Consider the following 27,115-nt stretch of genomic DNA (forward strand, 5'->3'; position numbering starts at 1 on the left):
ATTTATTCTTTGATAGCTCAAACTCAAGCGATCCTCCCCCCTTAATCTTCCAAAGCACTGAGATTACAGGTGTGAGCCACCACACCTGGCCACATTCCATTGTTTTATAATTTGCACACTGCTCACCTAGCAATGCCGTATTTTCCCCTGCATCTCCTTTAAAGCTGGCATCGCACTGTGGCTCAGATTCAGCGGGGGAGGCTGATGGTGAACTGCTCTCATCACTTCCGTCGTCCTCTGGTAAAGTTAGACTGAAATTTGCAGCCGGATCCCTTCCAGAAGGAGATTCTGGAGCAGGCATGTCCTGGACATCCCCAGGCTCTCCCTTGAGAATTAGAACAGAAGAAAAACATGATCAAAGCTTATCTATCATCTGGCTCGTAATTCACACACGATATTATGTACTACTATACAATGAATCTGGCAAAAAGCACAACGTCTCCCTTATCTAGTATCACAAGAAAATGAATTCTTTCTCAACAACCAACCTCCTAAGGCCTACATGTTTTTTATTCTAAAAAACATTTCCCCTCCTTGATACAAGCAATGCCAGCTTTTAAACTACTGACAGAAAGTGAAGCTTTCCTCCACTTCCTTGCCTTCCTGGACAGAGGATATGAGGCCATAGCCATGAACTTTGATTACTGCCCTGTGCTGGTTTACAGTGAGGCACTAGGGTTTCAGAGATAAACAAGGCTTTTGAACAACAGATGCCTTCAGACTGTATTATTTTCTTGAAAAAGTTACTCTGACTCCTTCCATATGGACAGGGTGTTGATCAGCTGTAGTTCAGCTTCCCTCCTTCACCTTCCCTCCCGCTTCCATTTGCTGCTTTAAAGAAAGGAAAACAGTGAAAGTGGAGGGCTGGAGACACTATCAGCAACACTACATTAAGTCTCAACATTTGGGGAACAGCTAGAAACCTTATTTGATTAATACCAGAGTCAAAGCTGTGTTGTAAGTGGATGGAACTCCTGGTAAAGTGACTTATTAGATGAGGGGTTGCTGTAGGTTCACTATGACCATCTGGCTCAGCATCTCACCATTGCTTCAAGTAAAAACACCACTCACAGGCGCTCCACCTCCCTCCACTGGGCTGCGCCCCCAACAGCCGTGCTCCACCTGTGTTCTAGAACCTGCCCCTCCTGCCTCACCAGTAACGTAACGCCCTCCCATCCCTGCTCCTGACACACCAAGCAACAAATTCTGTGGCTGTGACATCACCACAGTATCCAAACTTCTGCCAGCCTAGCCCCAACCTGTTTACCTAAGTATCTGCTCACTTAACTACCTGCCAACCTCCAACCCTGTCTGTTCACTCCCCAGACATAGCATTAGCCTCAAGACTTTGGTGTGTCTGACGGATAATGCAACACCCAGCTCAACTGCCCTCTCAAATGCACTTGCTCCACCTTCCAATTTCTACCTGGCAGCAGGGCATGTGACCCCTCCTCTGTGCTCCCACAGGCAGCACTTCAAACAGGACTCTTTGGCCATGTCGTGTCTGTGTGCGTGCCCTGACCCCCCACCAGTCCAGAAAGTGGAATCCTCAAGAGCCCTTGAGGGGAGGGGCTGTGTCTTTCCTCTTTGTCTCCCCAGAGCCAAGTGCAGATCTAGCACCTTAGATGTCATTTCTTTGACCCATCCTTGCCAAATGAACGAAAACAAGTGACAAGGATGACTGAAATAGCTGTAAACCTTTAAAGTCTGTGTGGTAGACTGAGGCTGACTCTCACTACAGTTATGGGGAAACAGAGAACTAGTTACTACAAGAGGGCACAGCATGGCTAACTAAAGCATCCACTGCAGGAGGGGGTCAAGAGGTCCACAGAAAAGGGTGTACTGTCTAAAGATTCAAAAGTCAAAGACAAGACAGTCAGTTTCTGAGGTTTCATGTTACTACAGGTTCTGTTCATCAAAAAATAAACTAGGCATTCTGGGGATATATATTCTAGCTTTCTGAAATTAACATTCAACCTTACGTGAGATGAAGAGTCTTAATTTTTAATATATGAAAGATACAGCTTATTTCCACAAACAAAACTCATGAGGATTAAAGTCCCTGTGCTACAGTCAGTGAAATTCCTTTCATACAAACATCCAGAAATGAAAAGCATGTTCAACTACTGACTGATGAAGAAAACAACTTAGAATATGCTTTAGAGTATATCTAATGAAGGAAAAGAGTTCTAAAACCTTGCCAACAAAGAAATCCATCAAGCTCCCTGTGTGCTATATGCTGTCCCCACAAACGCTCATCCTCTCTTCTAAGCTACAGTTTCTGCAGTAAAGAGGGATGAACCAGGTTCATTAAGGAAGCATGTTATGCCATGCCAAACACAGCTACAATGATTGAAAACCATGAATATGTGAAGACATTCTAAAAGAGAGACAAATTTTCTGGACGTCAAAATAGTCTCAGTTTCTAGTAAGACCGTTCTTGAACACTGACCTGCACCTTCCTGTAAGCACACAGTGAAGGCATTCTGGAACTCACATTTAAAAACAATTCAGTGGCCAGGTGCGATGGCTCATGCCTGTAATCTCAGCACTTTGGGAGGCTGAGGCGGATGGATCACTTGAGGCCAAGAGTTTGAGTCCAGCCTGGCCAATGTGGTAAAACTCCATCTCTACAAAAAATATAAAAAATTAGCTGGATGTAGTGGAGTGCACCTGTAAGCTCAGCTACTTGGGAGGCTGAGGCAGGAGAATCACTTGAACCCATGAGGCAGAGGCTGAAGTGAGCCGAGATCATACCACTGCACTCCAGCCTGGGCGACAGAGTGAAGCTGTCTCAAAAATAACAAACGAATTGTAATTCATAGAGAATGACAGCAGTTGTTAAGGAAGCGGTCTCTTAAGCTAGAAGATGAGGGGGCATTTTAAACAGACTGCAGTCTGGGAAATAAGTCTTGTTTAACGGGTCAGTTCTTTAATGATGCCACTATAGACGCTTACATGACCATAATGGCTTAAAGCTGCATAAAATGATCATCATTAAAAAAAACCCAAACTGCAGTTTCTAATTCCACAATAAACTCTATGAAAAACTCTAAAAGTATGTTTAGCAACAAGACGATATTTGATAAATTATTTTCCCCAAAGATCTTTATTTGAAAACTTTTTTTTTTTTGATTGATTGATCGAGACAGGGTTTCACTCTCGTTGCCCTGGCTAGAGTGTAGTGGCACGCTCTCAGTTCACTACAACCTCTGCCTCCTAGACCCAAGCGATCCTCCTGTCTCAGTCTCCCAAGTAAATGGGACTATAGGAGTGTGCCATCACATCTGGCTAATTTTTTTTTTTTTTGAGACGGAGTCTTGCTCTGCCACCCAGGCTGGAGTGCAGTGGCCGGATCTCAGCTCACTGCAAGCTCCGCCTCCCGGGTTTACGCCATTCTCCTGCCTCAGCCTCCCGAGTAGCTGGGACTACAGGCGCCCGCCTCGTCGCCCGGCTAGTTTTTTGTATTTTTAAGTAGAGACAGGGTTTCACCGTATTAGCCAGGATGGTCTCGATCTCCTGACCTCGTGATCCGCCCATCTCGGCCTCCCAAAGTGCTGGGATTACAGGCTTGAGCCACCGCGCCCGGCCTAATTTTTTTTTTTGTATTTTTAGTAGAGACACGGTTTCACCATGTTGGCCAGGCTGGTCTTGAACTCCTGACCTCAAGTGATCCGCCCACCTCAGCCTCCCTAAATGCCAGGATCAGGCATGAGCCACCAAGTCCGGCCTAAAACTGTTTATCTTCTAAATGAGAATATGTTGAGACATTAATAGATTGCATGAAGACTCTAAAACCAATAAAAAAAAATAACCTAAACAAAAGTATTCTTTCCCTCTATGTTCCCCTCTTTGGGTAGGGTAATAGTTAAGTGCTCAGACCCTGGAATTAAGCAAACTTTATTTGAAAGATGATTTCCCATTAAATAACTGTATGACTTCAGGTGAGTTATTTAGCTTCTTTAAGCTCAAGTTTCTAATTAGTAAGATGGGAATAGTGACAGCACTTATATAGCAACTGTGAAGATTAGACATAACAAGGTATGGAAGGCATTTGTTCAGCACGTGGCTAGCTACTCCTATGATTTCCTTTTCATTTTGCCCGTGTCTTCTGTGTAAGGCCCTGTGACCATCAGTGATGCACCAACTTCAATGCAGGACAAACTGCCCCAGGTCTATTTGATTCTGAAACCTAGGAATAGGGAATAATATTTGATGTTAAGAAGTATTGGCTTTGGTTTCTTCACATGTAGAATGCACATATTAAGCCAGACAACTTATGCGGCTCCTTCCTTTTCAAATATTTTATGATTCTTGTTTATACAAAACTAGCATATATACATTCTGTGGTGCAGCATACCAAAACACATTACTCTAAGTAATTACAAACTCTCTGGGAAACATCTGAGCACACTGTTCTATCATCGCAAATCTATTTCACTGATTTTTTTGGACTGCCTTAAGAAGTCATTTTTAATAGTGAGGAAATTTTCTTCAGAGAACCACAAGGATATTAGGAGCCTTTCGCCCGTTCCTCTTGTTTCTAGTCAATAATGAAACTGAATCACTCAGGAAGAACTGGGGCAGAGATTGAATATAAACAAAAACGTAACAAACCCAATATCCTAGGGCTTTGATGACATCAAGTTTACACATTGGACATGTTCGGTGATCCAAAAGCCATGGGTCAATGCATATTCTATGAAAAATATGCCTAAAAAAATTAAGGATGTGTTAATGTTTTTAAAATCAATGTTTACATGACTTATAAAGGAAATAAGACATTCTACCAACTCATCCTCTCATTACAAGTTAGCTGACATCAAAGCAACATTCTAGTCTACTTACTTATCATGTCATTATTCTCTCTTCCATGTGAAACAGAATCTGGCACTTCTAGGGAAAATTTCCCTTCACCCTACAAAAACCATGGCTTATTTATGCCCTCACACTAGGTTGTACATTTTTACGTGCCTTTGTAACTTATTTGAAAAATTTTTGGGAAAAAACGTGGCAGAAATCAACTAGTAGTAATAAGTAAACTAATACTAAACTGGCAGTACCTTATATAAGTCCATAAAATGACTCAAATGGAAATACAACAAAAATATTAACAGATCATCTTGTGGTGGTAGGCTTACGCAGGCTTACGCGATACTTTTTTTCTCTCTTACACAGTTTTGTATATACTCCATTTTTCTATAATGAACACCTATCACTTTCAGAATAAAAAAAAAAGGCATATATATTTTCTTCTTTTGCTGATTTGTCTCAGTTGGCTAACTTTTCCTCCTGTGTGATAAATCTATTTTCTACAAGTGATGAAGAAAAGGAGTTAAGATTATAGTATGGGTTTCAGAGCCAGACAGGCTGGGCTCAGACACGAGCATGCCATTCAACGGCTGGGACTCTGAACTAGGTCCCTACACTCTCTGCCCCACACCAGGGGCTGAGGGGCACATGCAATGTGTGTAAAACTGCGCCAGGCACAGAGCATACTTGGTCATTGCTTGGTATTATTACTGTTGTTTGAAGACTTTTTTTTTTTTTTACAAACAGAAATCTGCTAGTGGAATTAAAAGTAACAGTACTTGTGGCCAGGCATGGTGGCTCACGCCTATAATCCCAACATTTTGGGAGGCTGAGGTGGGTGGATCACCTGAGGTCAGGAGTTCGAGACCAGCCTGGCCAACATAGTGAAACCCGCTCTACACTAAAAGTACAAAAATTAGCTGGGTGTGTTGGCAGACGCCTGTAATCCCAGCTACTCAGGAGGCTGAGACAGGAGAATCGCTTGAACTCGGAAGACGGAGGTTGTAGTGAGCCAAGATCACACCCCTTGCATTCCAGTCTGGGCAACAAGAGTGAAACTCTGTCTCAAAAAAAAAAAAAAAAAAAAAAAAACCAGTACTTAAGAAATAATTTTTACAAAGACATAAAAGGAACATGTTGGCTTTATTGGGAAATTTGTTACATAAATAAAGCACAGGAGTAAATAAGGGAAAAGTCAAAACCCCGGTAAGGAGACCAGGAAATGCACACATGTGCCTGCATTTGAGGGTCAGGTCCAAACTCCAGCTCAGCCACCAGCACGACCTAGCACTGCTCATCTGTGCAGCTTCCTGGACATTGTTTTTAAGTTAGAAAGACTTACCCTAAACCAGCCTGGAGTAAAAACTCTTCTCTCTACTTTAATAACTTTCTACATGACATGATCCACTTACACTGACCCAACCCAGTTTATTCAGTACCCATCGTACCAATCACATGTAAATGTTTGTAGGTTTAAACCAGCTACCTTTAGTGAGGAAACTTTCATTTGGTTATCCTGATATGCATGGCTGCATTTCCTTCACACAGTTATCAATCTACTATAAAGTACTTGGATATATACTAAAGTACTCTGCAAACAAAGCAAAATATAATTATATACTGACTTGTGACCTGCTTCTAATAGCTGTGAAGTATAATTGAAATTCATCAGACTTAAAATATACCATTTCTGCACACAAAATGAACCCTTTTAACAAAGCAATTCTTTTAAAAAAGTTATTAAAGTATCCCATTACTTTTCTTGGAGACAGAGTCTTGCCATGTTGCCCAGGATGGAGTGCAATGGCATGATCTCAGCTCACTGCAACCTCTACCTCCCAGGTTCAAGCAATTCTCATACCTCAGCCTCCTGAGTAGCTGGGATTACAGGCATGTGCCACGATGTCTGGCTAATTTTTGTATTTTTATTGTAATAGAGACGGGATTTTGCCATGTTGGCCAGGCTGGTCTCAAACTCCTGGCCTTAAGTAATCCACCTGCTTTGGCCTTCCAAAATGCTGGGATTACAGTCATGAGCCACCACGCCCACCCTTTCATTCTTTCCTTTTTTTTTTTTAAAGCAACTTCCTGCTACTAAAACAAAACCCTTAGTGTAACCAGAATAAAGGAAAAAAAAAAATTTTTTTTTTTTTTTGAGATGGAGTCTCACTCTGTCACCCAGGTTGGAGTGCAGTGGCGCAATCTCGGTTCACTGTAACCTTTGCCTCCCGGGTTCAAGCAATTCTCCTGCCTCAGCCACTTGAGTAGCTGGGATTACAGGCGCATACCACCACACCCGGCTAATTTTTTTATTTTCAGTACAGATGGGGTTTCACCATGCTGACCAGGCTGGTCTTGAACATCTGAGTCAGCCTCCCAAAGTGCTGGGATTACAGGTGTGAGCCAGCTAGGAATACTGATTTTAAACAACCTTAGAAGGACCGCAAGTCCAGGGTGCAAATAACAACAAACTACTGCCCTCCCCAACCCACTTCCTTTAGGCTGTTTCAGGCCCTCCTCCCTGGTCCCTCATTTTTCTTGCTCCCAACACAGCTTACTTTTTGCACTGCTAAATGTATAATGTAATTCTTACGATTCTGATAAAGCCTTGCTTAGAATACTAAAAGCCAATCTATGACAAAGACACTTAACGAGTCTTAATGTAACCTAAGAATCTCCTAGGTAAAGCAATCTTAAAGAGCACTGAAGACATTACATTTAAAATCCAAGCTGCTTTTCTAAAAAGAGGAGACGATCACAAATAACAAGATCTTCGTATCATAAAAAACAACTATTTTGTCAGACACCTAAAACTTGTCAAGTAATTTTTAACATCTCGGTAGGTAAAAAGAACATACTTGCATGGCAGAATTCTAATAATATCCTTTACTTTGAAATTTTCAATGCACACTGCACAATTTTCAGCATCAACATCAATTCCCTGTAAAAAGAAAAACAAAGTGTTACTACATTCTTGGTACATAGTATATACCTTGGTAAACTCACTACATCTGGACTACAACAATGATGAATTCCCTTCTACAGTGGTACAACCAGCGTAACTAAAACACAAATAACTGTACTTGGTGTTTACCACTATTCGGGGATTATCTAAATAATATGGCTGAAAAGGAAAAAATTTCGTTGTCTGCCTAATCAGATATGAACAGTGTTTAAATACTAATACACTGTTCATATGTAATTACTGTATTTAAAAATATATTTAGCCATGTGCACCACCTATCAATATGGAAGCAGTAAACATTTTATTTTATTTATTATTATTGTTTTATTTATTTATTTATTTATTTTTAAAGAGACAGGGTTTTGGCCAGGTGCAATGCCTCACACCTGTAATCCCGGCACTTTGGGAGGCCAAGGAGGGCCGATAATGAGGTCAGGAGATCTAGACCATCCTGCCCAACATGGTGAAACCTCATCTCTACTAAAAATACAAAAATTAGCTGGGCATGGTGGTGCAAGCCCGTAGTCCCAGCTACTCGGGAGGCTGAGGCAGAAGAATCGCTTGAACCAGGGAGTCGGAGACTGCAGTGAGCCAAGATGGCGTCACGTACTCCAGCCTGGGTGGCAGCGAGACGCCATCTGAAAAAAAAAAAAAAAAAAGAGACAGGGTCTCACCGTGTTGACCAGGCTGGTCTTAAACTCCTGGACTCAAGCGATCCTCCTGCCTCAGCCTCCCAAAGTGCTGGGATTACAGGCATGAGCCACCATGCCAGATGTTTGATTTTTTTTATGTAGGTATTGTTATCAAAGACTGTATTAAAATGAACTTTCACAGCCAGACACGGTGGCTCATGCCTGTAATCCCAGCACTTTGGGAGGCCAAGGCAGGCAGATCATGAGGTCAAGAGATTGAGACCATCCTGGCCAACATGGTGAAACCCCGTCTCTACTAAAAATACAAAAATTAGCTGGGCATGGTAGTACATGCCTGTAGTCCCAGCTACTCGGGAGGCTGAGGCAGGAGAATTGCTTGAACCCGGGAGGTGGAGGTTGCAGCGAGCCAAGATCGCACCACTGCACTCCAGCCTGGTGACACAGCGAGATTCCATCTCAAAAAGCAAAACACAAAAAAAAGAACTTTCAACATTTAAAATTATATGTTTCAATGAAAGTAAATACTATCATTTATCATATGCAGGGCAAAAACGATGAAATAATTTTTAAAGTTTTTAATAATGGTTTCCAAGTATATACATTACTGTGAATGAGTCTACAAGGAAATAAAAATTAGACACCACTAGTCTCTCTAGAATGGAATATGATGTAGATCGAAGAAAACATTTCTGTACAGTTTAAAATGTTTAAATACTAAGCAAGTGTTCACAGGTTGTTAAAAAGTCTTCATGTTTTAAATGCTGTAGAAATGCAAATGTCTGCTGTATTATAAAATAAATTACTTTTCAAACATAAAACTTAGAATGACAAATTAGAATAAGTTACCATTTTTCATCTAACTACTTAATAAAGGTACAAAGAAACAAAAATTGCTGGGGAGAAAGTAGTCTTGTGACAAAATTTCCACTTCTAAGCATCTATGGGTCATGAACCTCGTTGGTGGTAATCAGCCCTCCCTACTTCTCTGGAATAACTCCTGGGTCTACACACCTGGTCTCATCCATTAACCAAGGCAGCCAGGGCCACAGTGGCCATCTGACGCAAGACAGGCCAGCAGGGTTCTCCTTCCCAGGATGCTGGGGTAGGGACTCAGGGACTCCCAATCAGTATCAGCATATGGCTGCAAATTTAGGCAGTTCATTTTATGGAACACAGTTACACTGTTCTTATGTAATTGCTGTATTTAAACATATATTTAGCCATGTGCACCACCTGTCAATATGGAAGCAGTAAACATTTTATCTTATTAATTAATTTTTTGAGACAGTCTCGCTGTCACCAGGCTGGAGTGCAGTGGCATCATCTTGGCTCACTGCAACCTCTGCCTCCTGGATTCAAGTGAATCTCCTGCCTCAGCCTCCTGAGTAGCTGGGACTACAGGCACGCACCACCATGCCCAGTTAATTTTTGTATTTTTAGTAGAGATGGGGTTTCACCATGTTGGTCAAGCTGGTCTCGAACTCCTGACCTTGTGATCCATCCGCCTCGGCCTCCCAAAGTACTAGGATCACAGGCATGAGCCACCACGCCCAGCCTATTTATTTTTTTTAAGAGACAGGGTTTCACCATGTTGCCCAGGCTGGTTTCAAACTCCTGGACTCAAGCGATCCTCCTGCCTCTGTCTCCCAAAGTGCTGGGATCACAGGAGCGAGCCACTGTGCGAGACCACATTTGATTTTATATGTAGATATTGTTATCAAAGACTGTATTAAAATGAACGTGTAACAACATTTAAAATTGTATGTTTCAATGGAAGTAATCATATGCGGGGCAAGAATGATTCAATAATTTTTAAAATCTCTAATAATGGTTTGCAATTTTATACATTACTGTGAATGAGTCTACAGGAAAATAAAAATTAGACAACACTAATTTTTATTTTCTCTAGAATGGAATACAATGTAGTCTGAAGAAAACACATTTTTTTGTAGTTTAAAATGTAAAATTCCAAGAAAATCTGTGTACAGCTGCTCTTCAACTTACCATGGGGTCACATCTCACTGAATCCATTGTAAGTTGAAAATATCATTAAAATGTACCTAACCTACTGAACATCATGGCTTAGCCTGGCCTACCATAAATATGCTCAGAACACTTACATTAGCCTACATTTGGGCAGAATCATCTAACACAAAGCCTATTTTATAATAAAGTACGGACTCTCTCATATAATCTACTGCATACCATACTGAAAGTTAAAAACAACACTTGAAGGCTGGGCGCGGTGGCTCAAGCCTGTAATCCCAGCACTTTGGGAAGCCAAGACGGGCGGATCACAAGGTCAGGAGATCGAGACCACCCTGGCTAATACGGTGAAACCCCGTCTCTACTAAAGAATACAAAAAACTAGCCGGGCGACAAGGCGGGCGCCTATAGTCCCAGCTACTTGGGAGGCGGAGGCAGGAGAATGGCGTAAACCCGGGAGGCGGAGCTTGCAGTTAGCTGAGATCCGGCCACCGCACTCCAGCCTGGGCGACAGAGCCAGACTCCGTCTCAAAAAAAAAAAACAACAACACTTGAAGTATGGTTTCTACTGAATGTGTATTGCTTTCACACTGTCATAAAGTTTAAAAATTGTTAAGCCAAACCATTGGAAGTTGGGGGCCATCTGTATATACCTCATGGATCATTTAGGAATCTTCTTAAAAATATATACACCATAAGGCTTTTTTGCAAGGCTCCTCTTTTTTTCAACCATTATTTTGACAACTTTCAAGAAACAGTCCCTGGAAGCATATTTTCAAAATTGTTCTGTATGGGAAGAGGATAATATCAATTTACTTGTGTTCTCAAAGATTCGATTCAGTAAATTAAACAAATACATCTACGTCTTCTTACACTTAAGAACTTCGATTTCCGGCCAGGCACGGTGGCTCAAGCCTGTAATCCCAGCACTTTGGGAGGCCGAGGCGGGCGGATCACGAGGTCAGGAGATCGAGACCATCCTGGCTAACATGGTGAAACCCCGTCTCTACTAAAAAATACAAAAAAAAAACTAGCCGGGCGACACGGCGGGCGCCTGTAGTCCCAGCTGCTTGGGAGGCTGAGGCAGGAGAATGGCGTAAACCCAGGAGGCGGAGCTTGCAGTGAGCTGAGACCCGGCCACTGCACTCCAGCCTGGGCGGCAGAGCAAGACTCCGTCTCAAAAAAAAAAAAAAAAAAAAAAAAAAAAAAATCTCTTTTCTCTCCATCCCCACAAATGCCAACATGTTCTCCCTGTAACTAAAGGAGTGGACACATAGTCTCAGATTTAACAGAAATGAACTGAAGGTATCAAGGGTTGGTGAAGACTGTATGCTCCTCCACGTCTTTACAGTGATCTGGTTCTAACCAGCACCACTTTCTTCACTGCTGAGAATGTCAGAGCTGTCCAGGAGGGCAGCAACCAGCCACTATGGCTCCCAAAGTGCTTCAACTGTCACCAGTGAGGGGCTCAATTTTAAATTAAATTCATTTAAATGCAAATTGCTATATGTGACTAGTGGCTACCATATTAATGCAGGTCTGGAAGGCTCTTCTCAATGGCAAAATATTTCTGCTAATCCTTCTTTAAAATAAACACGTACAGCATATTCTCTACTCTAAACCACAAAAAAAAAACCATGAAAATATTACCTTTTCTCCATGCTTTACAGTATGAAGTAGAAGCTGGCCAATAACTTTCTTAGTTTCTTTTCTATGGCTCTTGGGTGGGAAAATATTAATATAGTTATTGAAAAATTTAAATTAAATCACTATTTTTCTTAAAAGTCACAAATACAATACACATAAGCATATAGAAAACATTTCACTTGAAAGGCAAAGTCAAATGACTATACTGAAAATAACCGCAATTACTTTTGCACCAACTTAACAAAAAAGCCCCCAAACAACAAAAGCCATTCAAGTCTTAATATGCAGAACAGCCATATGTAACATTAAGAGGTATGTGACCAAGAGTACTGATTTTCAATTTCTTTTCTGAAGAAGAAACCACATCTTACGTTTAAATATTGTCAAGAAAGTAAGAAGCTAAGGATGGGGTACCCTATGCTCATCTACTCAAGTACCTAAAAGGAAAAGGCCTCTTCCTAGTACTCAAGACAGAAGAGTCAACTTTCCACAATGACAGAAATAAGTGGGATGTTCAAAAGGCCTGCCTTGGGAAGCCACTGGCTCTCTGACAGCCCTTCTCTTCGCTGTCACTGAGACAGATAAATGGCTTTACTACAGCTCCATGATGGAGACAGAGAGGCCCCCATTTCCTCTCTGCTCCTCACCTTTAGGTCTCATCAGAGAATGAGGGCTACCTAAGGACAGGTCCACCCTTAACTCAGGCCTTTTCATCACTCCTTTGTGTCTGGCAAGGGACTAAGAGGGTTCCTGCAGGAAATAAATGTGCAAAAGGTAACCCAGACTTAAAGGTATCTAATTTCCCACAAAACAAAAAATTTAACATAGTCCAATTAAAAAGTGATTTCCAAAAAGTCATGTGAATACTTAGATAATATAAGCAAAAATAAAAGAATATGGTCAAATGTAACTTCTAGGAATACATATGGAGCATATTTATGAACTATCTTTTAAAAATCAAAATTCAGAGTTATCCATCATTACCTGACTTCCAATCTGAGAGCCAGTATATAGGAAACGCTGTATATAGTAAAATATTAGCCAGGCTAACGAGATAATCATCATGGTGATGAAGGCGATGGCCACAAACACCACAGACTGACCGCTGATGAACTCCTGTACGTGCCGAGTGCCAACCCCTATGGTCATCGTTACCGGAATTCCTTTCTGCACCAGCTCCAAAATTTCTCTTCCTTTTGGATAGCTAATCATAATGACCACTGTATTTCCTGTTCCTGTAGGAAAGAACAAAGAAATCAACGTGAAGAACACAAAATATGATACAGAGAACATTAAATTAAATATAAGGGTACTATGTTCATCTGCATATATAAATACATTAGAAAAATTCCATGGAAAACATAAGTTACCAAACCTGGTTCCAAAAGAAACTGATGACATTAGAAGTAATAAAATCAATCATTAAGAACTACTCCCCCGGCCAGGCATGGTGGCTCACGCCTGTAATACCAACACTTTGGGAGGCCTAGGTGGGTGGATCACTAGGTCAGGAGATCACTAGGTCAGGAGTTCAAGACCGGTCTGGCCAACATAGTGAAACACCATCTCTACCAAACTTACAAAAATTAGCCGGGTGTGGTGGTGGGCACCTGTAATCCCAGCTTGGGAGGCTGAGGCAGGAGAATCGGGGTGAACCGGGGAAGCGGAGGTTGCAGTGAGCTGAGATCGCGCCACTGCACTCCAGCCCCAGTGAGTGTGCGAGACCCCATCTCAAAAATAAATAAATAAATAAAAACGATTCCCCCAAAAGCTAGAGTTTCAGTTTCACAGGTGAAGCCTACCACCAAACCTTTAAGGAACAAGTAATACCAACGATATTTAAGTTGTTCCACAGCATATTAAAAAATTAGAAAGTTTAAAAATTATTTGTAAGACGGCCAGGCGCGGTGGCTCAAGCCTGTAATCCCAGCACTTCGGGAGGCCGAGGCGGGCCGATCACGAGGTCAGGAGATCGAGACCATCCTGGCTAACATGGTGAAACCAAGTTTCTACTAAAAATACAAAAAATTAGCCAGGCGTGGTGGCAGGCGCCTGTGGTCCCAGCTACTCAGAAGGCTGAGGCAGGAGAATGGTGTAAACCCGGGAGACGGAGGTTGCAGTGAGCCGAGATCGCATCACTGCACTCCAGCCTAGGCAACAGAGCAAGGCTCTGTCTCAAAAAAAAAAAAAAAAAAAAAAATTACTTCTAAGATAATAAAACCAAACATGGTAATAAACAACCAACAAAAGAACCATACAAGCCAGGCATGGTAGTTCACACCTGTAATCCCAGCACTTTGAGACGTGAGATCGGAGGATCACTTGAGGCCAGGAGTTGGAGACCAGCCTGTGTAAGTGAGACAATCTTTCTACAAATAATTTAAAGAAAAAACGAGTTGGGAGCAGGTGGTCGAGGCTGCAGTGAGCTGAGATCATCCTACCGTACTCCAGCTTGGGCGACAGAGTGAGACTGTATCTCAATGAAAAACAAACAAAAAACTATACAGATCAATTCCACTTATGAGTACTAATACATAATGCCTAAAGCATATTCATTAAAATCAGGGAGACAATATGAAAATTTCTACTATGATTACTATTATTTAGCATTGCTCTGAAGGCATAAGCAGACATGAGACAAAAATCAAGAGACATAGAAAAGAAGGGCTAAAATAAAAAATTTTACATGAATTTAGCTACAAATGAATGCAAGAATCATAAAATATCAGTAACATTAAAAAAGAACTAAAAATACTGCTAAGTTCACTTAGAAGAAAAACAAGGCGATTGGAACGTTTTGAACAGTGAAACCTGGACCGGTCTTTAAGTAATTAAAACATTGTGGCTGTAGCATATGGAGATGCCTACAGAATGAGACAGAATAAAAGTCCAGAAATAGACCCAAATACATTAAAGAATTTAGTGCACAGAAGCAGAATTCCAAATGCATGAGGCAAAATGAATTATTTAAAAAATTATTTGAGGCAACTGGGTATCACCGGTGGGGCGAGTGGGGAGAAGCTGCATCCATTTCTCACAACTTACGCCAAAATAAATTCCAACTAAATCAAAGACTTAAATGTATATATAAATAAAGAGGAAACGTACAATGGCCAGAAGAAAGATGGGAATTAAAAAATATATATTGAAGAAAAGCTTCTCCAAGTATAATAACTACCTTAGAGGTTCTTAAAAAAAACTTTTTTTTAACTACAGAAAAATGAAAAAATTCTCCATGAGTAAGAGCAAAACCAAGGTCAAAAGAGCAAAAGAGCAATGTCCGTGTCTCTTTGGCCCAGCAATTCTGTGTCCAGGAACATAACTGCATAGATGTAACCAACGAAGTATCTATAAAGATTTATTGTTGGCTGGGCACGGTGACTCATGCCTGTAATCCCAGCACTTTGCCAGGCACGGTGCCTCACGCCTGTAATCCCAGCACTTTGGGAGGCTGAGGTGGGTGGATCATCTGAGGTCAGGAGTTCGAGACCAGCCAGGCCAAAATGGCGAAACCCCAACTCTACTGAAATTACAAAAATTAGCCAGGCGTGGTGGTGGGTGCCTGTAATCCTAGCTACTCAGGAGGCTGAGACAGAAGAATCACTTGAACCCTGGAGGCAGAGGTTGCGGTGAGCCGAGATTGCGCCACTGCACTCCAGCCTGGGCGACAAGAGCAAGACTCTGTCAAACAAACAAAAAACAAAAAGAGCAAACGATCAACTTGGAAAATATAGATGTAACATAACAAAGACAAAAAACGAATTTCCTGTAAGAGTAATAGAAAAACAAAGAAAACGAAGTTGATTTGCAGAAAAGAAAATAAAAAGGGTTTTTTGTTTTGTTTTTATTTTTAAAGAGATGGAGTCTCACTCTGTCACCCAGGATGGAGTACAGTGGTGGGATCCTAGCTCAATGAAATCTCAAACTCCTGGGCTCAAGTGATCCTCCTGCCTCAGCCTCCTGAGTAGCTGGGACCACAGGCACACACCACTACACTTGGCTAATTTTTTTCATTTTTTGTAGAAATGGGGTCTCATTATGTTGCTCAGGCTAGCCTTGAACTCCTGGCCTCAAACAATTCTCCCACCTCGACCTCTCATAGTGTTGGGCTCCTGGCATGAGCCACTCTATGCTTGGCCAAATGGATATTTTAAATAGCAGCTTTATTGAGATATCATCCACATACCACAAAATTCACTTTTAAGTGTACAAGTCAGTGGTTTTTAGTAGATTTGTAAGGCTGTACAACCATCATCACTATCTAATTCCGTAACATTTTCATTACCCTAAAAAGAAACCCTGTGTCCACTGGCAGTCACTCTCTCCCTGCAAAAGCGATTTTAAACACATTAAAAGTCTTCCTTGGTAACAAATGAAAACATTTCCTGTAAGATTGGCAAAGACCAAAAAGTCTGATATACTATATTGGCAAAAATAGGAATCAGCACTCTCGCACACTGCTGGTGGGGTGGTGAATAAATTACTATACTCTTTCTACGAAAGGCAATGGCATTTGAAAAATTCTAAATGTCCATGTCTCTTTGGCCTAGCAATTCTGTGTCCAGAAACGTAACTGCATAGATGTAACCAATGAGGTATCTATAAAGATTTATTGTTGGCTGGGCACGGTGACTCATGCCTGTAATCCCAGCACTTTGTGGGGCCAAGGCGGACGGATCAGGAGTTTGAGACCAGCCTGGCCATCATGGCAAAACCCTGTCTCTTCTTAAAAGAAATACAAAAATTGCCGGGAGCGGTGGCTCAAGCCTGTAATCCCAGCACTTTGGGAGGCCGAGGCGGGCGGATCACGAGGTCAGGAGGTCGAGACCATCTTGGCTAACACGGTGAAACCCCGTCTCTACTAAAAACACAAAAAATTAGCCAGGCGTGGTGGCGGGCGCCTGTAGTCCCAACTACTTGGAGGCTGAGGCGGGAGAATGGCATGAACCCAGGAGGCGGAGCTTGCAGTGAGCCAAGATCGCGCCACTGCACTCCAGCCTGGGCGACACAGCCAGACTCCATCTCAAAAAAAAAAAAAGAAATACAAAAATTAGCTGGATGTGGTGATGCATGTCTGTAGTCCTAGCTACTTGGGAGGCTGAGGCAGGAGGATCACCTGAGCCTAGGAGGCAGAGACTTGAAATTGCACCACTGCACTCCAGACTGGGCAAAAGAACAAGACACTGTCTCAAAAATAATAATAAAATTAAATAAATAAAAAAGATTTATTGCCAATGTTTTTTCCTAAGTTTTCACTATCACAATATACATGTCCATCGAAAAGAAAAAAGCTATATATATTACAGTATGTGTATGAAGACTGAAGTAGCAGCTCTGTAAGTAATGACAGTACTCAAGACAGAGTACACAACATGTACACAGAGTACACAGCATGCTCTCCACAACACACAACATGTAAACTGTGTGGAGAGCATGCTGTCCTTAAAAATACAAAACAACAACAAAAACCCAAAGACCTACATGCCCCTATAAACAACATACTACCCTCTGGAAGGCTACCCCAGAGACTGGAGACCATGACTGTTTCTGGGGAGAGGCTCTACAGGATGCAGGACGGGGTGGGGGGTCTTATTTGCATAGTAAGAATTCTGTATCATGTGCACATATTAGCTATTCAAAAAATAACTTTTAGGCGTGTTGGTTCATGTCTATAATCCCAGCACTTTGGGAGGCCGAGGCAGGTGGATCACTTGAGGTTAGGCGTTTGAGACCAGCCTGGCGAACATGGTGAAACCCTGTCTCTACTAATATTACACATGCAAAAAATTAGCTGGGCGTGGTGGCTCATGCCTGTAATCCCAGCTACTCAGGAGGCTGAGGCAGAAGAACTGCTTGAACCTAGGAGTCGGAGGATGCAGTGAGCCAAAATTGCGCCACTGCACTCCAGCCTGGGCGACAGGGCGAGACTCTGTCTCGAAACAAAACAAAAAATAACTTGAAAGGGTATATAAAGAACGTTCCCTGACATCACACTAAAACCACGTTTTAACACTGTTTTATTGTGGAGAGAAATTTCATCTGTAGCAAATCCACTGTGGATCTCAAGCTTTGGGATTTAGTTACTGACACACCAGAAGGACACCCTTCTAAGGTAGCCCCTATGTGGAAGCTGATCCTATGATCTGATGACCTGCCTGTCTAAAAGGGTCCCTTGGCAAGAACTGTAGTTTCCAAAGCACCCACACAACCAACCATGTCATCACAAGGCGACACAACAAGGAGGAAGGCATTTTCTGCCATCATGAAAATAAACATCTAGCAGTTAAGAAGGATGTGTATAGAAAGAATTATGATGGTTATATCTGATATAATTATATGGCACTTTGCAAGCTAGAAGTCTTTTTTGTAAACCCGCTTTTGTGGAAAATTCCAAGCACGTACAAAGTAGAAAGAACAGTACAACGAACTCTCATGTTTCCATATCAGTTAAAAGCTTTTATGCAGAAAACTAAACTATGCTATGATGACAGTTGAATCAATTTCTGGTACTGATACCACATTCTTTGTGTGGTAACGGGGAAGAACACGTTTACATTTATAACTCACTTGAAGCAGGAAAAGGCCACACTATCGTTCTACAGCTGAGTGTTTAGAAATCCTAGGGAGTTGCTCCATGTCACACATCACCTGAAAAAGCCAGTTCTAAAATCTGAAGACCCAGTTCCGAGGTAGTGCCCCTTCCCTGCACCCCTTCATAGGATCACAGGCTCCACAGCCACACAGACCTGGGTGCAAATATCACTGTTATCCATTGCCTAGGGGGCTGGACAAATCCATGCTCACTGAGAATGCTTCTGCAGCTACAAAATGGGGATGAGAATGACTATTTCAGACTACCACTTTTGCAGTAAGAAAGCAGAGTAACAAAGAGGTACAGAAGTGAGGGGACGATTTTTTTTTTTTTTTTTTTTTTTGAGGCGGAGTCTCGCTCTGTCGCCTGGACTGGAGTGCAGTGGCCAGATCTCAGCTCACTGCAAGCTCCGCCTCCCGGGTTTACGCCATTCTCCTGCCTCAGCCTCCTGAGTAGCTGGGATTACAGGCGCCCACCACCTCGCCCGGCTAGTTTTTGTATTTTTAGTAGAGACGGGGTTTCACCGTGTTAGCCAGGATGGTCTTATCTCCTGACCTCATCATCTGCCCGCCTGGGGCTCCCAAAGTGCTGGGATTACAGGTGTGAGCCACCGTGCCTGGCCTGCTAATTTTTATTTTTGTATTTTTTGTAAAGATAGGGTTTCACCATGTTGCCCAGGCTGGTCTCAAGCAATCTGCCTGCCTAAGCCTCCCAAAGTGCTGGGATTACTGGTAGCATCACGATGTCCCACTTCAAAGACAGTATTTTTAACAAACCAAATCACCCATAACACAATTTAACATTCTTCTGTACCAAAAAATAAACTTGTGCTTACTTCTGTTTCTTTTCAAATTTCTGTGTTTCTCTTATCACCTTGTCAAAATAATAAAAAGGAAAAAAGTTCTGACTTGGTCAACAGCTTTAAAATTCTTCTGGATGACATGAGTCTAGTGTACTATTTCTCCTCCCAAGACAGCTATTTAAAGTAGATTTCAACATTCTCTTGAAGGAGAAGAGAGCTATTGAAATATTTAAAGTAGTGGATTAGATTTCTGTTCTAGAAAACTAATTTAGGCGGCTAGAAATCATTTCAAAGTTCCACAAAGAGAATACTACAAACTTTCAGGTTTTCTTTTCCCCAATAACTTAACTGCAACACTCTCTCTACTTTTTTTCCCTTCCTCTCTGGATAATTTCTGGTCAAATCTTTAAGGTTCAGCATAAGCTCAGCTTAAGACTTTTCAGCACCATCCGCCTCTTAGATACCTCTTTTTGCACACCTACTGTAATTTATTTATAGGTCTCCCTCACTAGACAAGTACTACCTGTTCTTATTTATTAGTTTTTGTAGCCCTAGCATCAAGCAGTGATGGCCTATAAAAAGGCTTCTACATGAATGAATACAACTGAAAAACTGGCTCATCTTTTATTGCTAAAGTTAAAATGACCCAATAAGGCGAATTCCCAATAAAGAGATTCCCTAGCAGGTGAATTTGGTGAATTCATCAATATGAATGTAAATATCATGGAAATCTGAAACATTATGCAAAACAAACGTTTTTATGGTTGGTTAGGTGAGTTAGGAGGACCCCAACATAAGTGCAATTCTCTTTTTGGCACAGAATTTTAAATTATGTTTTGGACAATGTGTCTTGCTCAAAAACATTTTGTATTTTTGAATACTCAACAATGTTAAGAACTCTTTTGCAATTTTCCCAAATGCACTGCTTTATTTCAGATCTTCATTCAGCCTTTTGCAATATTGCAAACGGCTGTTTCTGCCACCCAGAATGTCCTATAGCCCACTCACCTCTATCGCACACAACACACCTTCCCCATCGACTTTAACTTGTCCTTCAAAACTCAACCTTGGCCAGGTGTGGTGGCTCACACCTATAATCCCAGCACTCCGGGAGGCCGAGGCAGGACAGCTTGAGTCCAGGAATTTGGAAGCAGCCGGGCAACATAGGGACACCCCATCTCTACAAAACATTTAAAAAATTAGCCAGGTGTGGCAGCATGCACCTGTAGTCCCAGCTACGCAGAAGGCTAAGGTGGGAGGACTGCTTGATCCCTAAAGGGCAAAGCTACAGTGAGCTATGACTGTGCCACTGCACTCCAGCCTGGGCAACAGACTGAGACACTGTCTCTAAAAAAAAAAAAAACCACCAAAACCAACCAAAAAACCCTCAACCTTTCTGGGAAGTGTCCTAGCTAATCTCATCCTCTGTGAGGCTATGAGGTGCCATTTCTGTCTTCCTATAGCACCAAAATACATTTTATTTTTGAGAGAGAGTCTTGCTCTGTCGCCCAGGCTGTAATGCAGTGGCACAATCTTGGCTCACTGCAACCGCTGCCTCCCAGTTCAAACTATTCTCATGCCTCAGCCTCCCAGGTAGCTGGAACTACAGGCGCTTGCCTCAATGCCTGGCTAATCTTTTTTCGTATTTTTAGTACAGACGGAGTTTTTCCCATGTTGGCCAGGCTGGTGTCGAACTCCTGACCTCAGGTGAGCCACCTGCCTCAGCCTACCAAACTGCTGGGATTACAGGTGTGAGCTACTGTGCCCAGTCTCAAAACACATTTTAAATTCAAATCTAAATTTTTAGATAATTTGTGAGAGTGTAGCATTACAGATCATCAAGAACTTATTATCCATTCATAAAAAACTATTTAACTTGCTCTGCAAATACAAAATGCACACCCCTCTCAACATGTGAGCTCTCTGAAGGTCAGGGATTTTAAAAAAATTTTCTTTCTATACCTCTAATCAATAGGAGGGATTTCTTACACATCTTTGTAACCTCCCCTGCCACCCACTCCAACTCTGGCAGATTCCCAAATATAGCTCCAAGCCTTGCCAGTACTTGGCACTCAGTAAATAACTGTCAAAAAATGAAAGTGCCATTCTTAAAAGACCATGCCAAGATTTCAGCTAAAGGATCAGCCTATTCGTTAACAAATACATGTACGTTAATTTAAGGCCAATATCCTGTAAAAGCTTTTGTTGTAGTGCTTTGATGTTTACTAATTTCCACCTACCTTGGTCAAGTTTACTTTGATACCTTTGCAACACCTGCATTAAATCCCTTTCCTTAGCCAGGTGTGGTGGCTTACACTCCCAGCACTGTGGGAGGCCGAGACAGGCAGATCGCTTGAGCTGAGGGAGAACAGCCTGACCAACATGGCAAAACCCCATCTTTACAAAAAGTACAAAAATTAGCCAGACACGGTGGTGTGTGCTTGTAGTCCCAGCTACTTGGGGGGCTGAGGCAAGAGGATCACTTGAGCCTAGGATGCAGAGGTTGCAATGAGCCAAGATCATGCCACTGCACTCTAGCCTTGGTGACAGAGCAAGACTTTGCCTCAAAAAAAAAAAAAAAAAAAAAAAAAAAAAAAAAAAAAAAACCTTTCCTTTACACCTGCTAAGCACCTGTGCATACTGCAATTATGAGGTTCAAACCACATAGTCTGGAAAGTTCTGTGTATCACTCCCCCTAGACCATATACCTCTTAAGGGCAGGCCTGTATCCTATGCATTTCTATCCCTGAGCAGGCATAATACTTAACCCAAAGTGGCTGCTGAATATATGTCTGCTAAAGTAAACAGAATTGACTTTGGAAATTAGTAACAGTCCTTATAGTTGTTCTGACAAAAAATTAAAATCACTTTTTTTTAGAGCCACAATAAAATACTGATTTAAATCCCAAAATAATCTTGTACTGGATTCTAGTAGAGACAAGTAAGATTTCAGAAAAACTGGAGAAATTCTCCTGAGGCTTGGGAAGAGCCTACCAGTATTATTATTATTATTATTATTATTTTTTTTTTTTTTTTTGAGACAGGGTCTCACTCTGTCGCCCAGGCTGGAGTGCAGTGGCGCAATCTTGGCTTACTGCATCCCCTGACTCCCGGGTTCAAGTGATTCTCCTGCCTCAGCCTCCCGAGTAGCTGGGACTACAGGCCCGCACCACCATGCCCAGCTCATTTTTGTATTTTTAGTGGAGGCGGGGTTTCACCCTGTTGGCCAGGCTGGTCTCGATCTCTTGACCTCATGATCCACCTGCCTCGGCCTCCCAGAGTGTTGGGATTACAGGCGTTAGCCAACGCGCCCAGCCTAGTATTCAATTTTATAGGCAGGCCACCTCCACCTATTTCATAGAAAATCAATGTTACACAGAACAGTGAGAACCACTGAATCAGTGGTTTTTCCTGGCTCTAGTCACACTCTGGCTAAACACAGAAACCTAAGTCTGAGCCATCTTCAAGGCTGGCTGTACACAGTCACCTTGTGACTTAATTCCATTCTCAAAAAGTCACACTGGGTACCATCATGCCCAGTGTGGCCACATTCTGTAAGGGTCGTTTCATTTCTGCAGTCACCACTACAGTACTGGCCCTTATATTTCTACTTAGACTAGCCCCACAGTCTAAGTGGATTCTGTTCCCAGTTGTTGCTGTTTAATTCATCCGTCACACTGCTACCAAACTAATTTCCCTTTAATCAGTGCTTCAAAATGTTGGATAATTTTGTCGGCCCCTCCCTGACTCTCTAAACGTTTGGCAATATCTGGAGACATCTTTGTCAGGACTGGAATTTAGTGGGTGGAGGCCAGGGATGCAGCTAATATATCCTACAATGCACAGGACAACCCCCGCCCCAACACACACAGAGACACACATGTGGAGGGGGTAGGGACAGGGAGGAAGAGGAGGGGGAGAGGGAGAGAGAACAAAGAATTACCTGGCCCTAGATTACTATGTTGTCCCTGGCTAGTCATTTAAACTTCTTGAGCGTCAGTTTCCTCATCTGTATGTACTCCGTGGTCAAATATCTACCTTAAAGGCTGTTGGGAAGAGTGAGTCACTCTATGCAGAACACTGAGCTGTGTCTGCAGACTGGACACTTCACACATCTTTAAATTGTTTCATTGGTCTTTTCTCTCAAACAGAATTATTCTCTCACTAAAAAAGGCTAGAATGGACACCAATAATGGGAAGAGAAGCTCCCAAGAAGTGGATTTCACATGAACATCAGAGGTGTTTTTCTGGGCCTGGATAAATTACATGTCAATAACATAAGCAGGCAAGGTTGCTGAGCCATGGTTACAACAAGTGCTATTAGCCGGAAAAGGGGGTTCTTAAAGCTATTATCAAAAAATGCAGTAAGTAGATTTGGAAAACTGTACGCTGATGAACCTGCCATTTGAAAAAAAGTCTACGTTAAGATGGGTGTATAAGGACCCAGCAACAGAGAATCACGGCACACTAACCTCTTTTCTTTGACAGAACTACTAAAGTTGATAGGATGTACGTGGAGTGCTATGTCAAATCTGACAGGACCTTTCATGACACTCTTGTGGAAACGCAGCCTGGGTACCATGACAATTAAATAGATTTGTAACCACTGGAATAACCGCACCGAACGTGGTGCCTAGCCCAGTGCCACCACATGGACATCTGCTCTCATTCCCATGCCCTCCTTTCTGCTGCAACTGAGGAACTGTCCTTGGACTGCCTGTGGCCAAGCCTCCAGGGTTCTGGACCCAGCCTTCCTGCCCTCTGGAAGACTCTAGCAGATCACTCCCACCCAATTTCAAACACACCCTACCAACTTTGTCCCACCATCCCGTACTCCCACAATTTCTGCCCATTCCTCTGCATCTCTCTCTGTCTTCAATCTTCTTGAAAGAGTTGTCCTAACAGTCCTTACTTCCTCTCAACAGTCTCTCAGCTGGCTACTTTTCCCATCACTTCACAAAATAGGCAAATCCAAGGTTATTTTTCTGTCCTCACTTTACCGTTAGGTCCTGAACTTGCACTCAGGACGCCAAAACAGAGAAAAAACAGAAGTATAGGAAAAATAATGTCTGATTTAGTAGCAGTGGAAACTTAAAAAAAAAAAAAATTAACCACATTAAGCTGAGACTGAGTCAACTAGTTGTGTGATGCATAAAGTGGTTATCTTACATAACAGAATATGTTCACTCTCTGTGTACTGATCGTTATTTTACCCGGAACTTAGTTTTAAGGATATTTTGCAAAATAAGACTTAAACTATGACTACTGCCTGAAGATACAACCTGCTGCCCTAGGGAATAGTATGTGTAGGAAGGGTTGCCTGGCAAATAGCAAGGTCTTATTATTATTATTATTTTTCTTGAGGTCTTGCTCTCTCGCCCAGGCTGGAGTGCAGTGGCACAATCACAGCTCTCACTACAGTCTCGACCTCCTGGGCTCAAGTGATTCTTCCATCTCAGCCTCTTGAGTGCCTGGGACTACAGGCGGGTGCCACCCTGCCCACGCGATTTTTAAAAATTTTTGTAGGATGGTGTCTCACTATGTTGGCCAGGCTGGTCTCGCACTCCTGGGCCTCAGGCGATCCTCCCACCTCGGCATCCCAAAGTGCTGGGATTACAGGTCCTAAGGTCTGCTCTGGAATGAACACAGTAATTTCAAAATTTTGATCGTAACTCAAGACTCACTGAATCTGACCGGCAGTAGAGCCAGTGTTATAACTCTAAATGTAGCAAGTCAGAAAGCACAGGTCAAGGTTTACTGACTCAGTCAGATGCAGGTTTTCTGACTCAGAGTTTAGAATATTCAGACATGATTCAAGAAAGTGAAGAAAACAGAGTGCCAACGAGCCATCACCTTATGTTGATGAACAACCGATCCTGGGGCGCGCTGGGTTAAGAGCCTGGATTCCTACTCACCCCTCCGACTTTCGGAAGCGGTGAATGGAAAGGGGACCATGATTAGGAATATGAGATTTCCCCACCTGTTAGAACCACAAGCCTCCTTCTGTGGATTTTAACGTCTTATAGTACTCCCTTCGCCCCATGGATCAAAGGCGAAGATTGTATCTCGTCTGCAGACTTACCTCCCTCCCAACAGCGCTCGGGGAGCCGCACCGAGCAAATGAGGGCTTCCCTGAGAGTTCCAACAGCCAGAGGCCCGAGAATCGTGCCAGGCCCGCTTCGCGGCCTGCGGTTCAGGGCCAACCCTGAAGACCCCAGCCTCGGCTGCCGCGCAGAAGTCCCCCTCCCGTACCCTCGCGCCCCGGCCTGCTCACCCGCGTGGGACATGGGCATGGTGAGGTTCCCGTAGCGCTCCTCGTTGTAGAGGACCACGGCCGAGGCGTTCCTCCGCGCCGCCACCAGCACCTTGTCCTTGAAGGTGCAGCCCCCGCGAGCCACCAGGGCGACCCAGGGCGCGGCCCCTCGGCCGCCGGGCTCGGGCACGAAGAAGCGCGTGTCGGGCGCGCAGCCCTCGGGGTCTCCGCCGGGCGCCCACGGGACGCCCACCAGGCCCTGAGCGCTCTCCTTGGGCGAGCTGTCGCCGAAGCGGCCGCTCTCCGAGACGCTCCACACCGTCAGGTTGGTCTGCGGGTCCACGTACTCGATGCTCACCACCGCCGAGAACCACTCGAGAGCCCGGCCCCGGGCCCCCGGCGCGCACACGGCCAGGGCGAGCAACGCCAGAGCCAGCGCGCCGCGGGCCCCAACGCCGGCCTCGGGCCGCCGCCACGCCATAGCAGCACAGCTGAGCTGACTAAAGGCAGGCAGGGGTCACGCGCGAGCGCTGCGCGTCCGCGGAGCGCAGAAAAGCTGACGCCCACCGCCGCCCGGGAAGACAGAGGCGCGGTCGGGGCCGGGGCCGCTGCGCACGCGCACTTGGCGGAGCGGACGAGGGGCGTGACCGACCCTGGCCCCGCCCCCGCCCGATCAGCCGCGCAGTGCGCAGGCGTAAGCTCCGCTGAGCCGCGGACCGCGAGCAGTTCAGGGCTCTCGGGCGCCTGTGGGCGGAGGCGGGGCGCGCAGCCTATACCAAAGTTTGCGCCACGGCTGACCCCTTGGCCAGGGGCCGAGTTTGCGCAACAGGACGTCTAGCTCCCCTGAAGTGAGGGGAAGTAACTCCAGAGAAACGGGAAGCTTCCCTGAAAGCAGGCGTGGACCGCGGTTCAGTAAAATCGCTTAACAGATGTTTGTGGAGAGTTTATTGTGCAAGGCACATGGCAGAGGCCTTGTCTAAATCGTTTCAAAGTTAATTAGCCAAGCCTGTTGGCGTCCGCCTGTAGTTCCCACTCGGGAAGCCGAGGTGGGAAGATCACCTGAGCCCTGCAGGTGGAGGCTGCATTGAGCCGAGATCACCACTCCTCTCCAGCCTGGGCGACTAGGGAGGCAATTTAAAAAACAAAAAACAAAAAAAAAACCAAGTTACACACACACTATCCAACTGCCTTTTGCTACCAATATTATGATGCTAGTTGATTCCTTACAGCTTAAGTATATTTACAACAGCCATTTTGTTATAGTATTTTATGTATAATCTGTAATTTTGAAATAATCAGGCATAGCCATACAACGTAAGTGTCATTTAGGTAGTCTGATGCCTGCTACTGATGACATACAACGTAAGTGCTCATTTGGGCATCAGACTACCTAAATGAACACCTA

At 43.5% G+C, this 27,115-nt stretch overlaps 1 protein-coding gene across 5 annotated transcripts in view; it reads right to left on the minus strand.

The window, feature by feature from the left end:
- RNF149 (ring finger protein 149) overlaps positions 1 to 26,346 on the minus strand; it is a 36,326-nt gene extending 9,980 nt beyond the window's left edge. For 4 of the 5 annotated variants that reach the window (XR_004443926.1, XR_004443928.1, XR_004443927.1 and 1 more), the window contains exons 1-6: positions 25,732 to 26,346; positions 13,048 to 13,298; positions 12,067 to 12,135; positions 7,671 to 7,753; positions 4,618 to 4,714; positions 127 to 325 (exon numbers count right to left, since the gene is read on the minus strand). Coding sequence is in view for 2 of the 5 variants with exons in the window: in XM_033239059.1 (XP_033094950.1) it covers positions 127 to 325; positions 4,618 to 4,714; positions 7,671 to 7,753; positions 12,067 to 12,135; positions 13,048 to 13,298; positions 25,732 to 26,191 (1,159 nt within the window). In the remaining 3 variants the exon portion in view is untranslated. The remainder of the gene's footprint in view (positions 1 to 126; positions 326 to 4,617; positions 4,715 to 7,670; positions 7,754 to 12,066; positions 12,136 to 13,047; positions 13,299 to 25,731) is intronic. The other variant, XM_033239060.1, reaches the window with a different exon arrangement.
- Positions 26,347 to 27,115: the final 769 nt, after the last annotated feature.

Source organism: Trachypithecus francoisi, unplaced genomic scaffold (assembly GCF_009764315.1).
Source record: "Trachypithecus francoisi isolate TF-2019V2 unplaced genomic scaffold, Tfra_2.0 Lachesis_group17, whole genome shotgun sequence".
NCBI classification, from domain to species: domain Eukaryota; kingdom Metazoa; phylum Chordata; class Mammalia; order Primates; family Cercopithecidae; genus Trachypithecus; species Trachypithecus francoisi.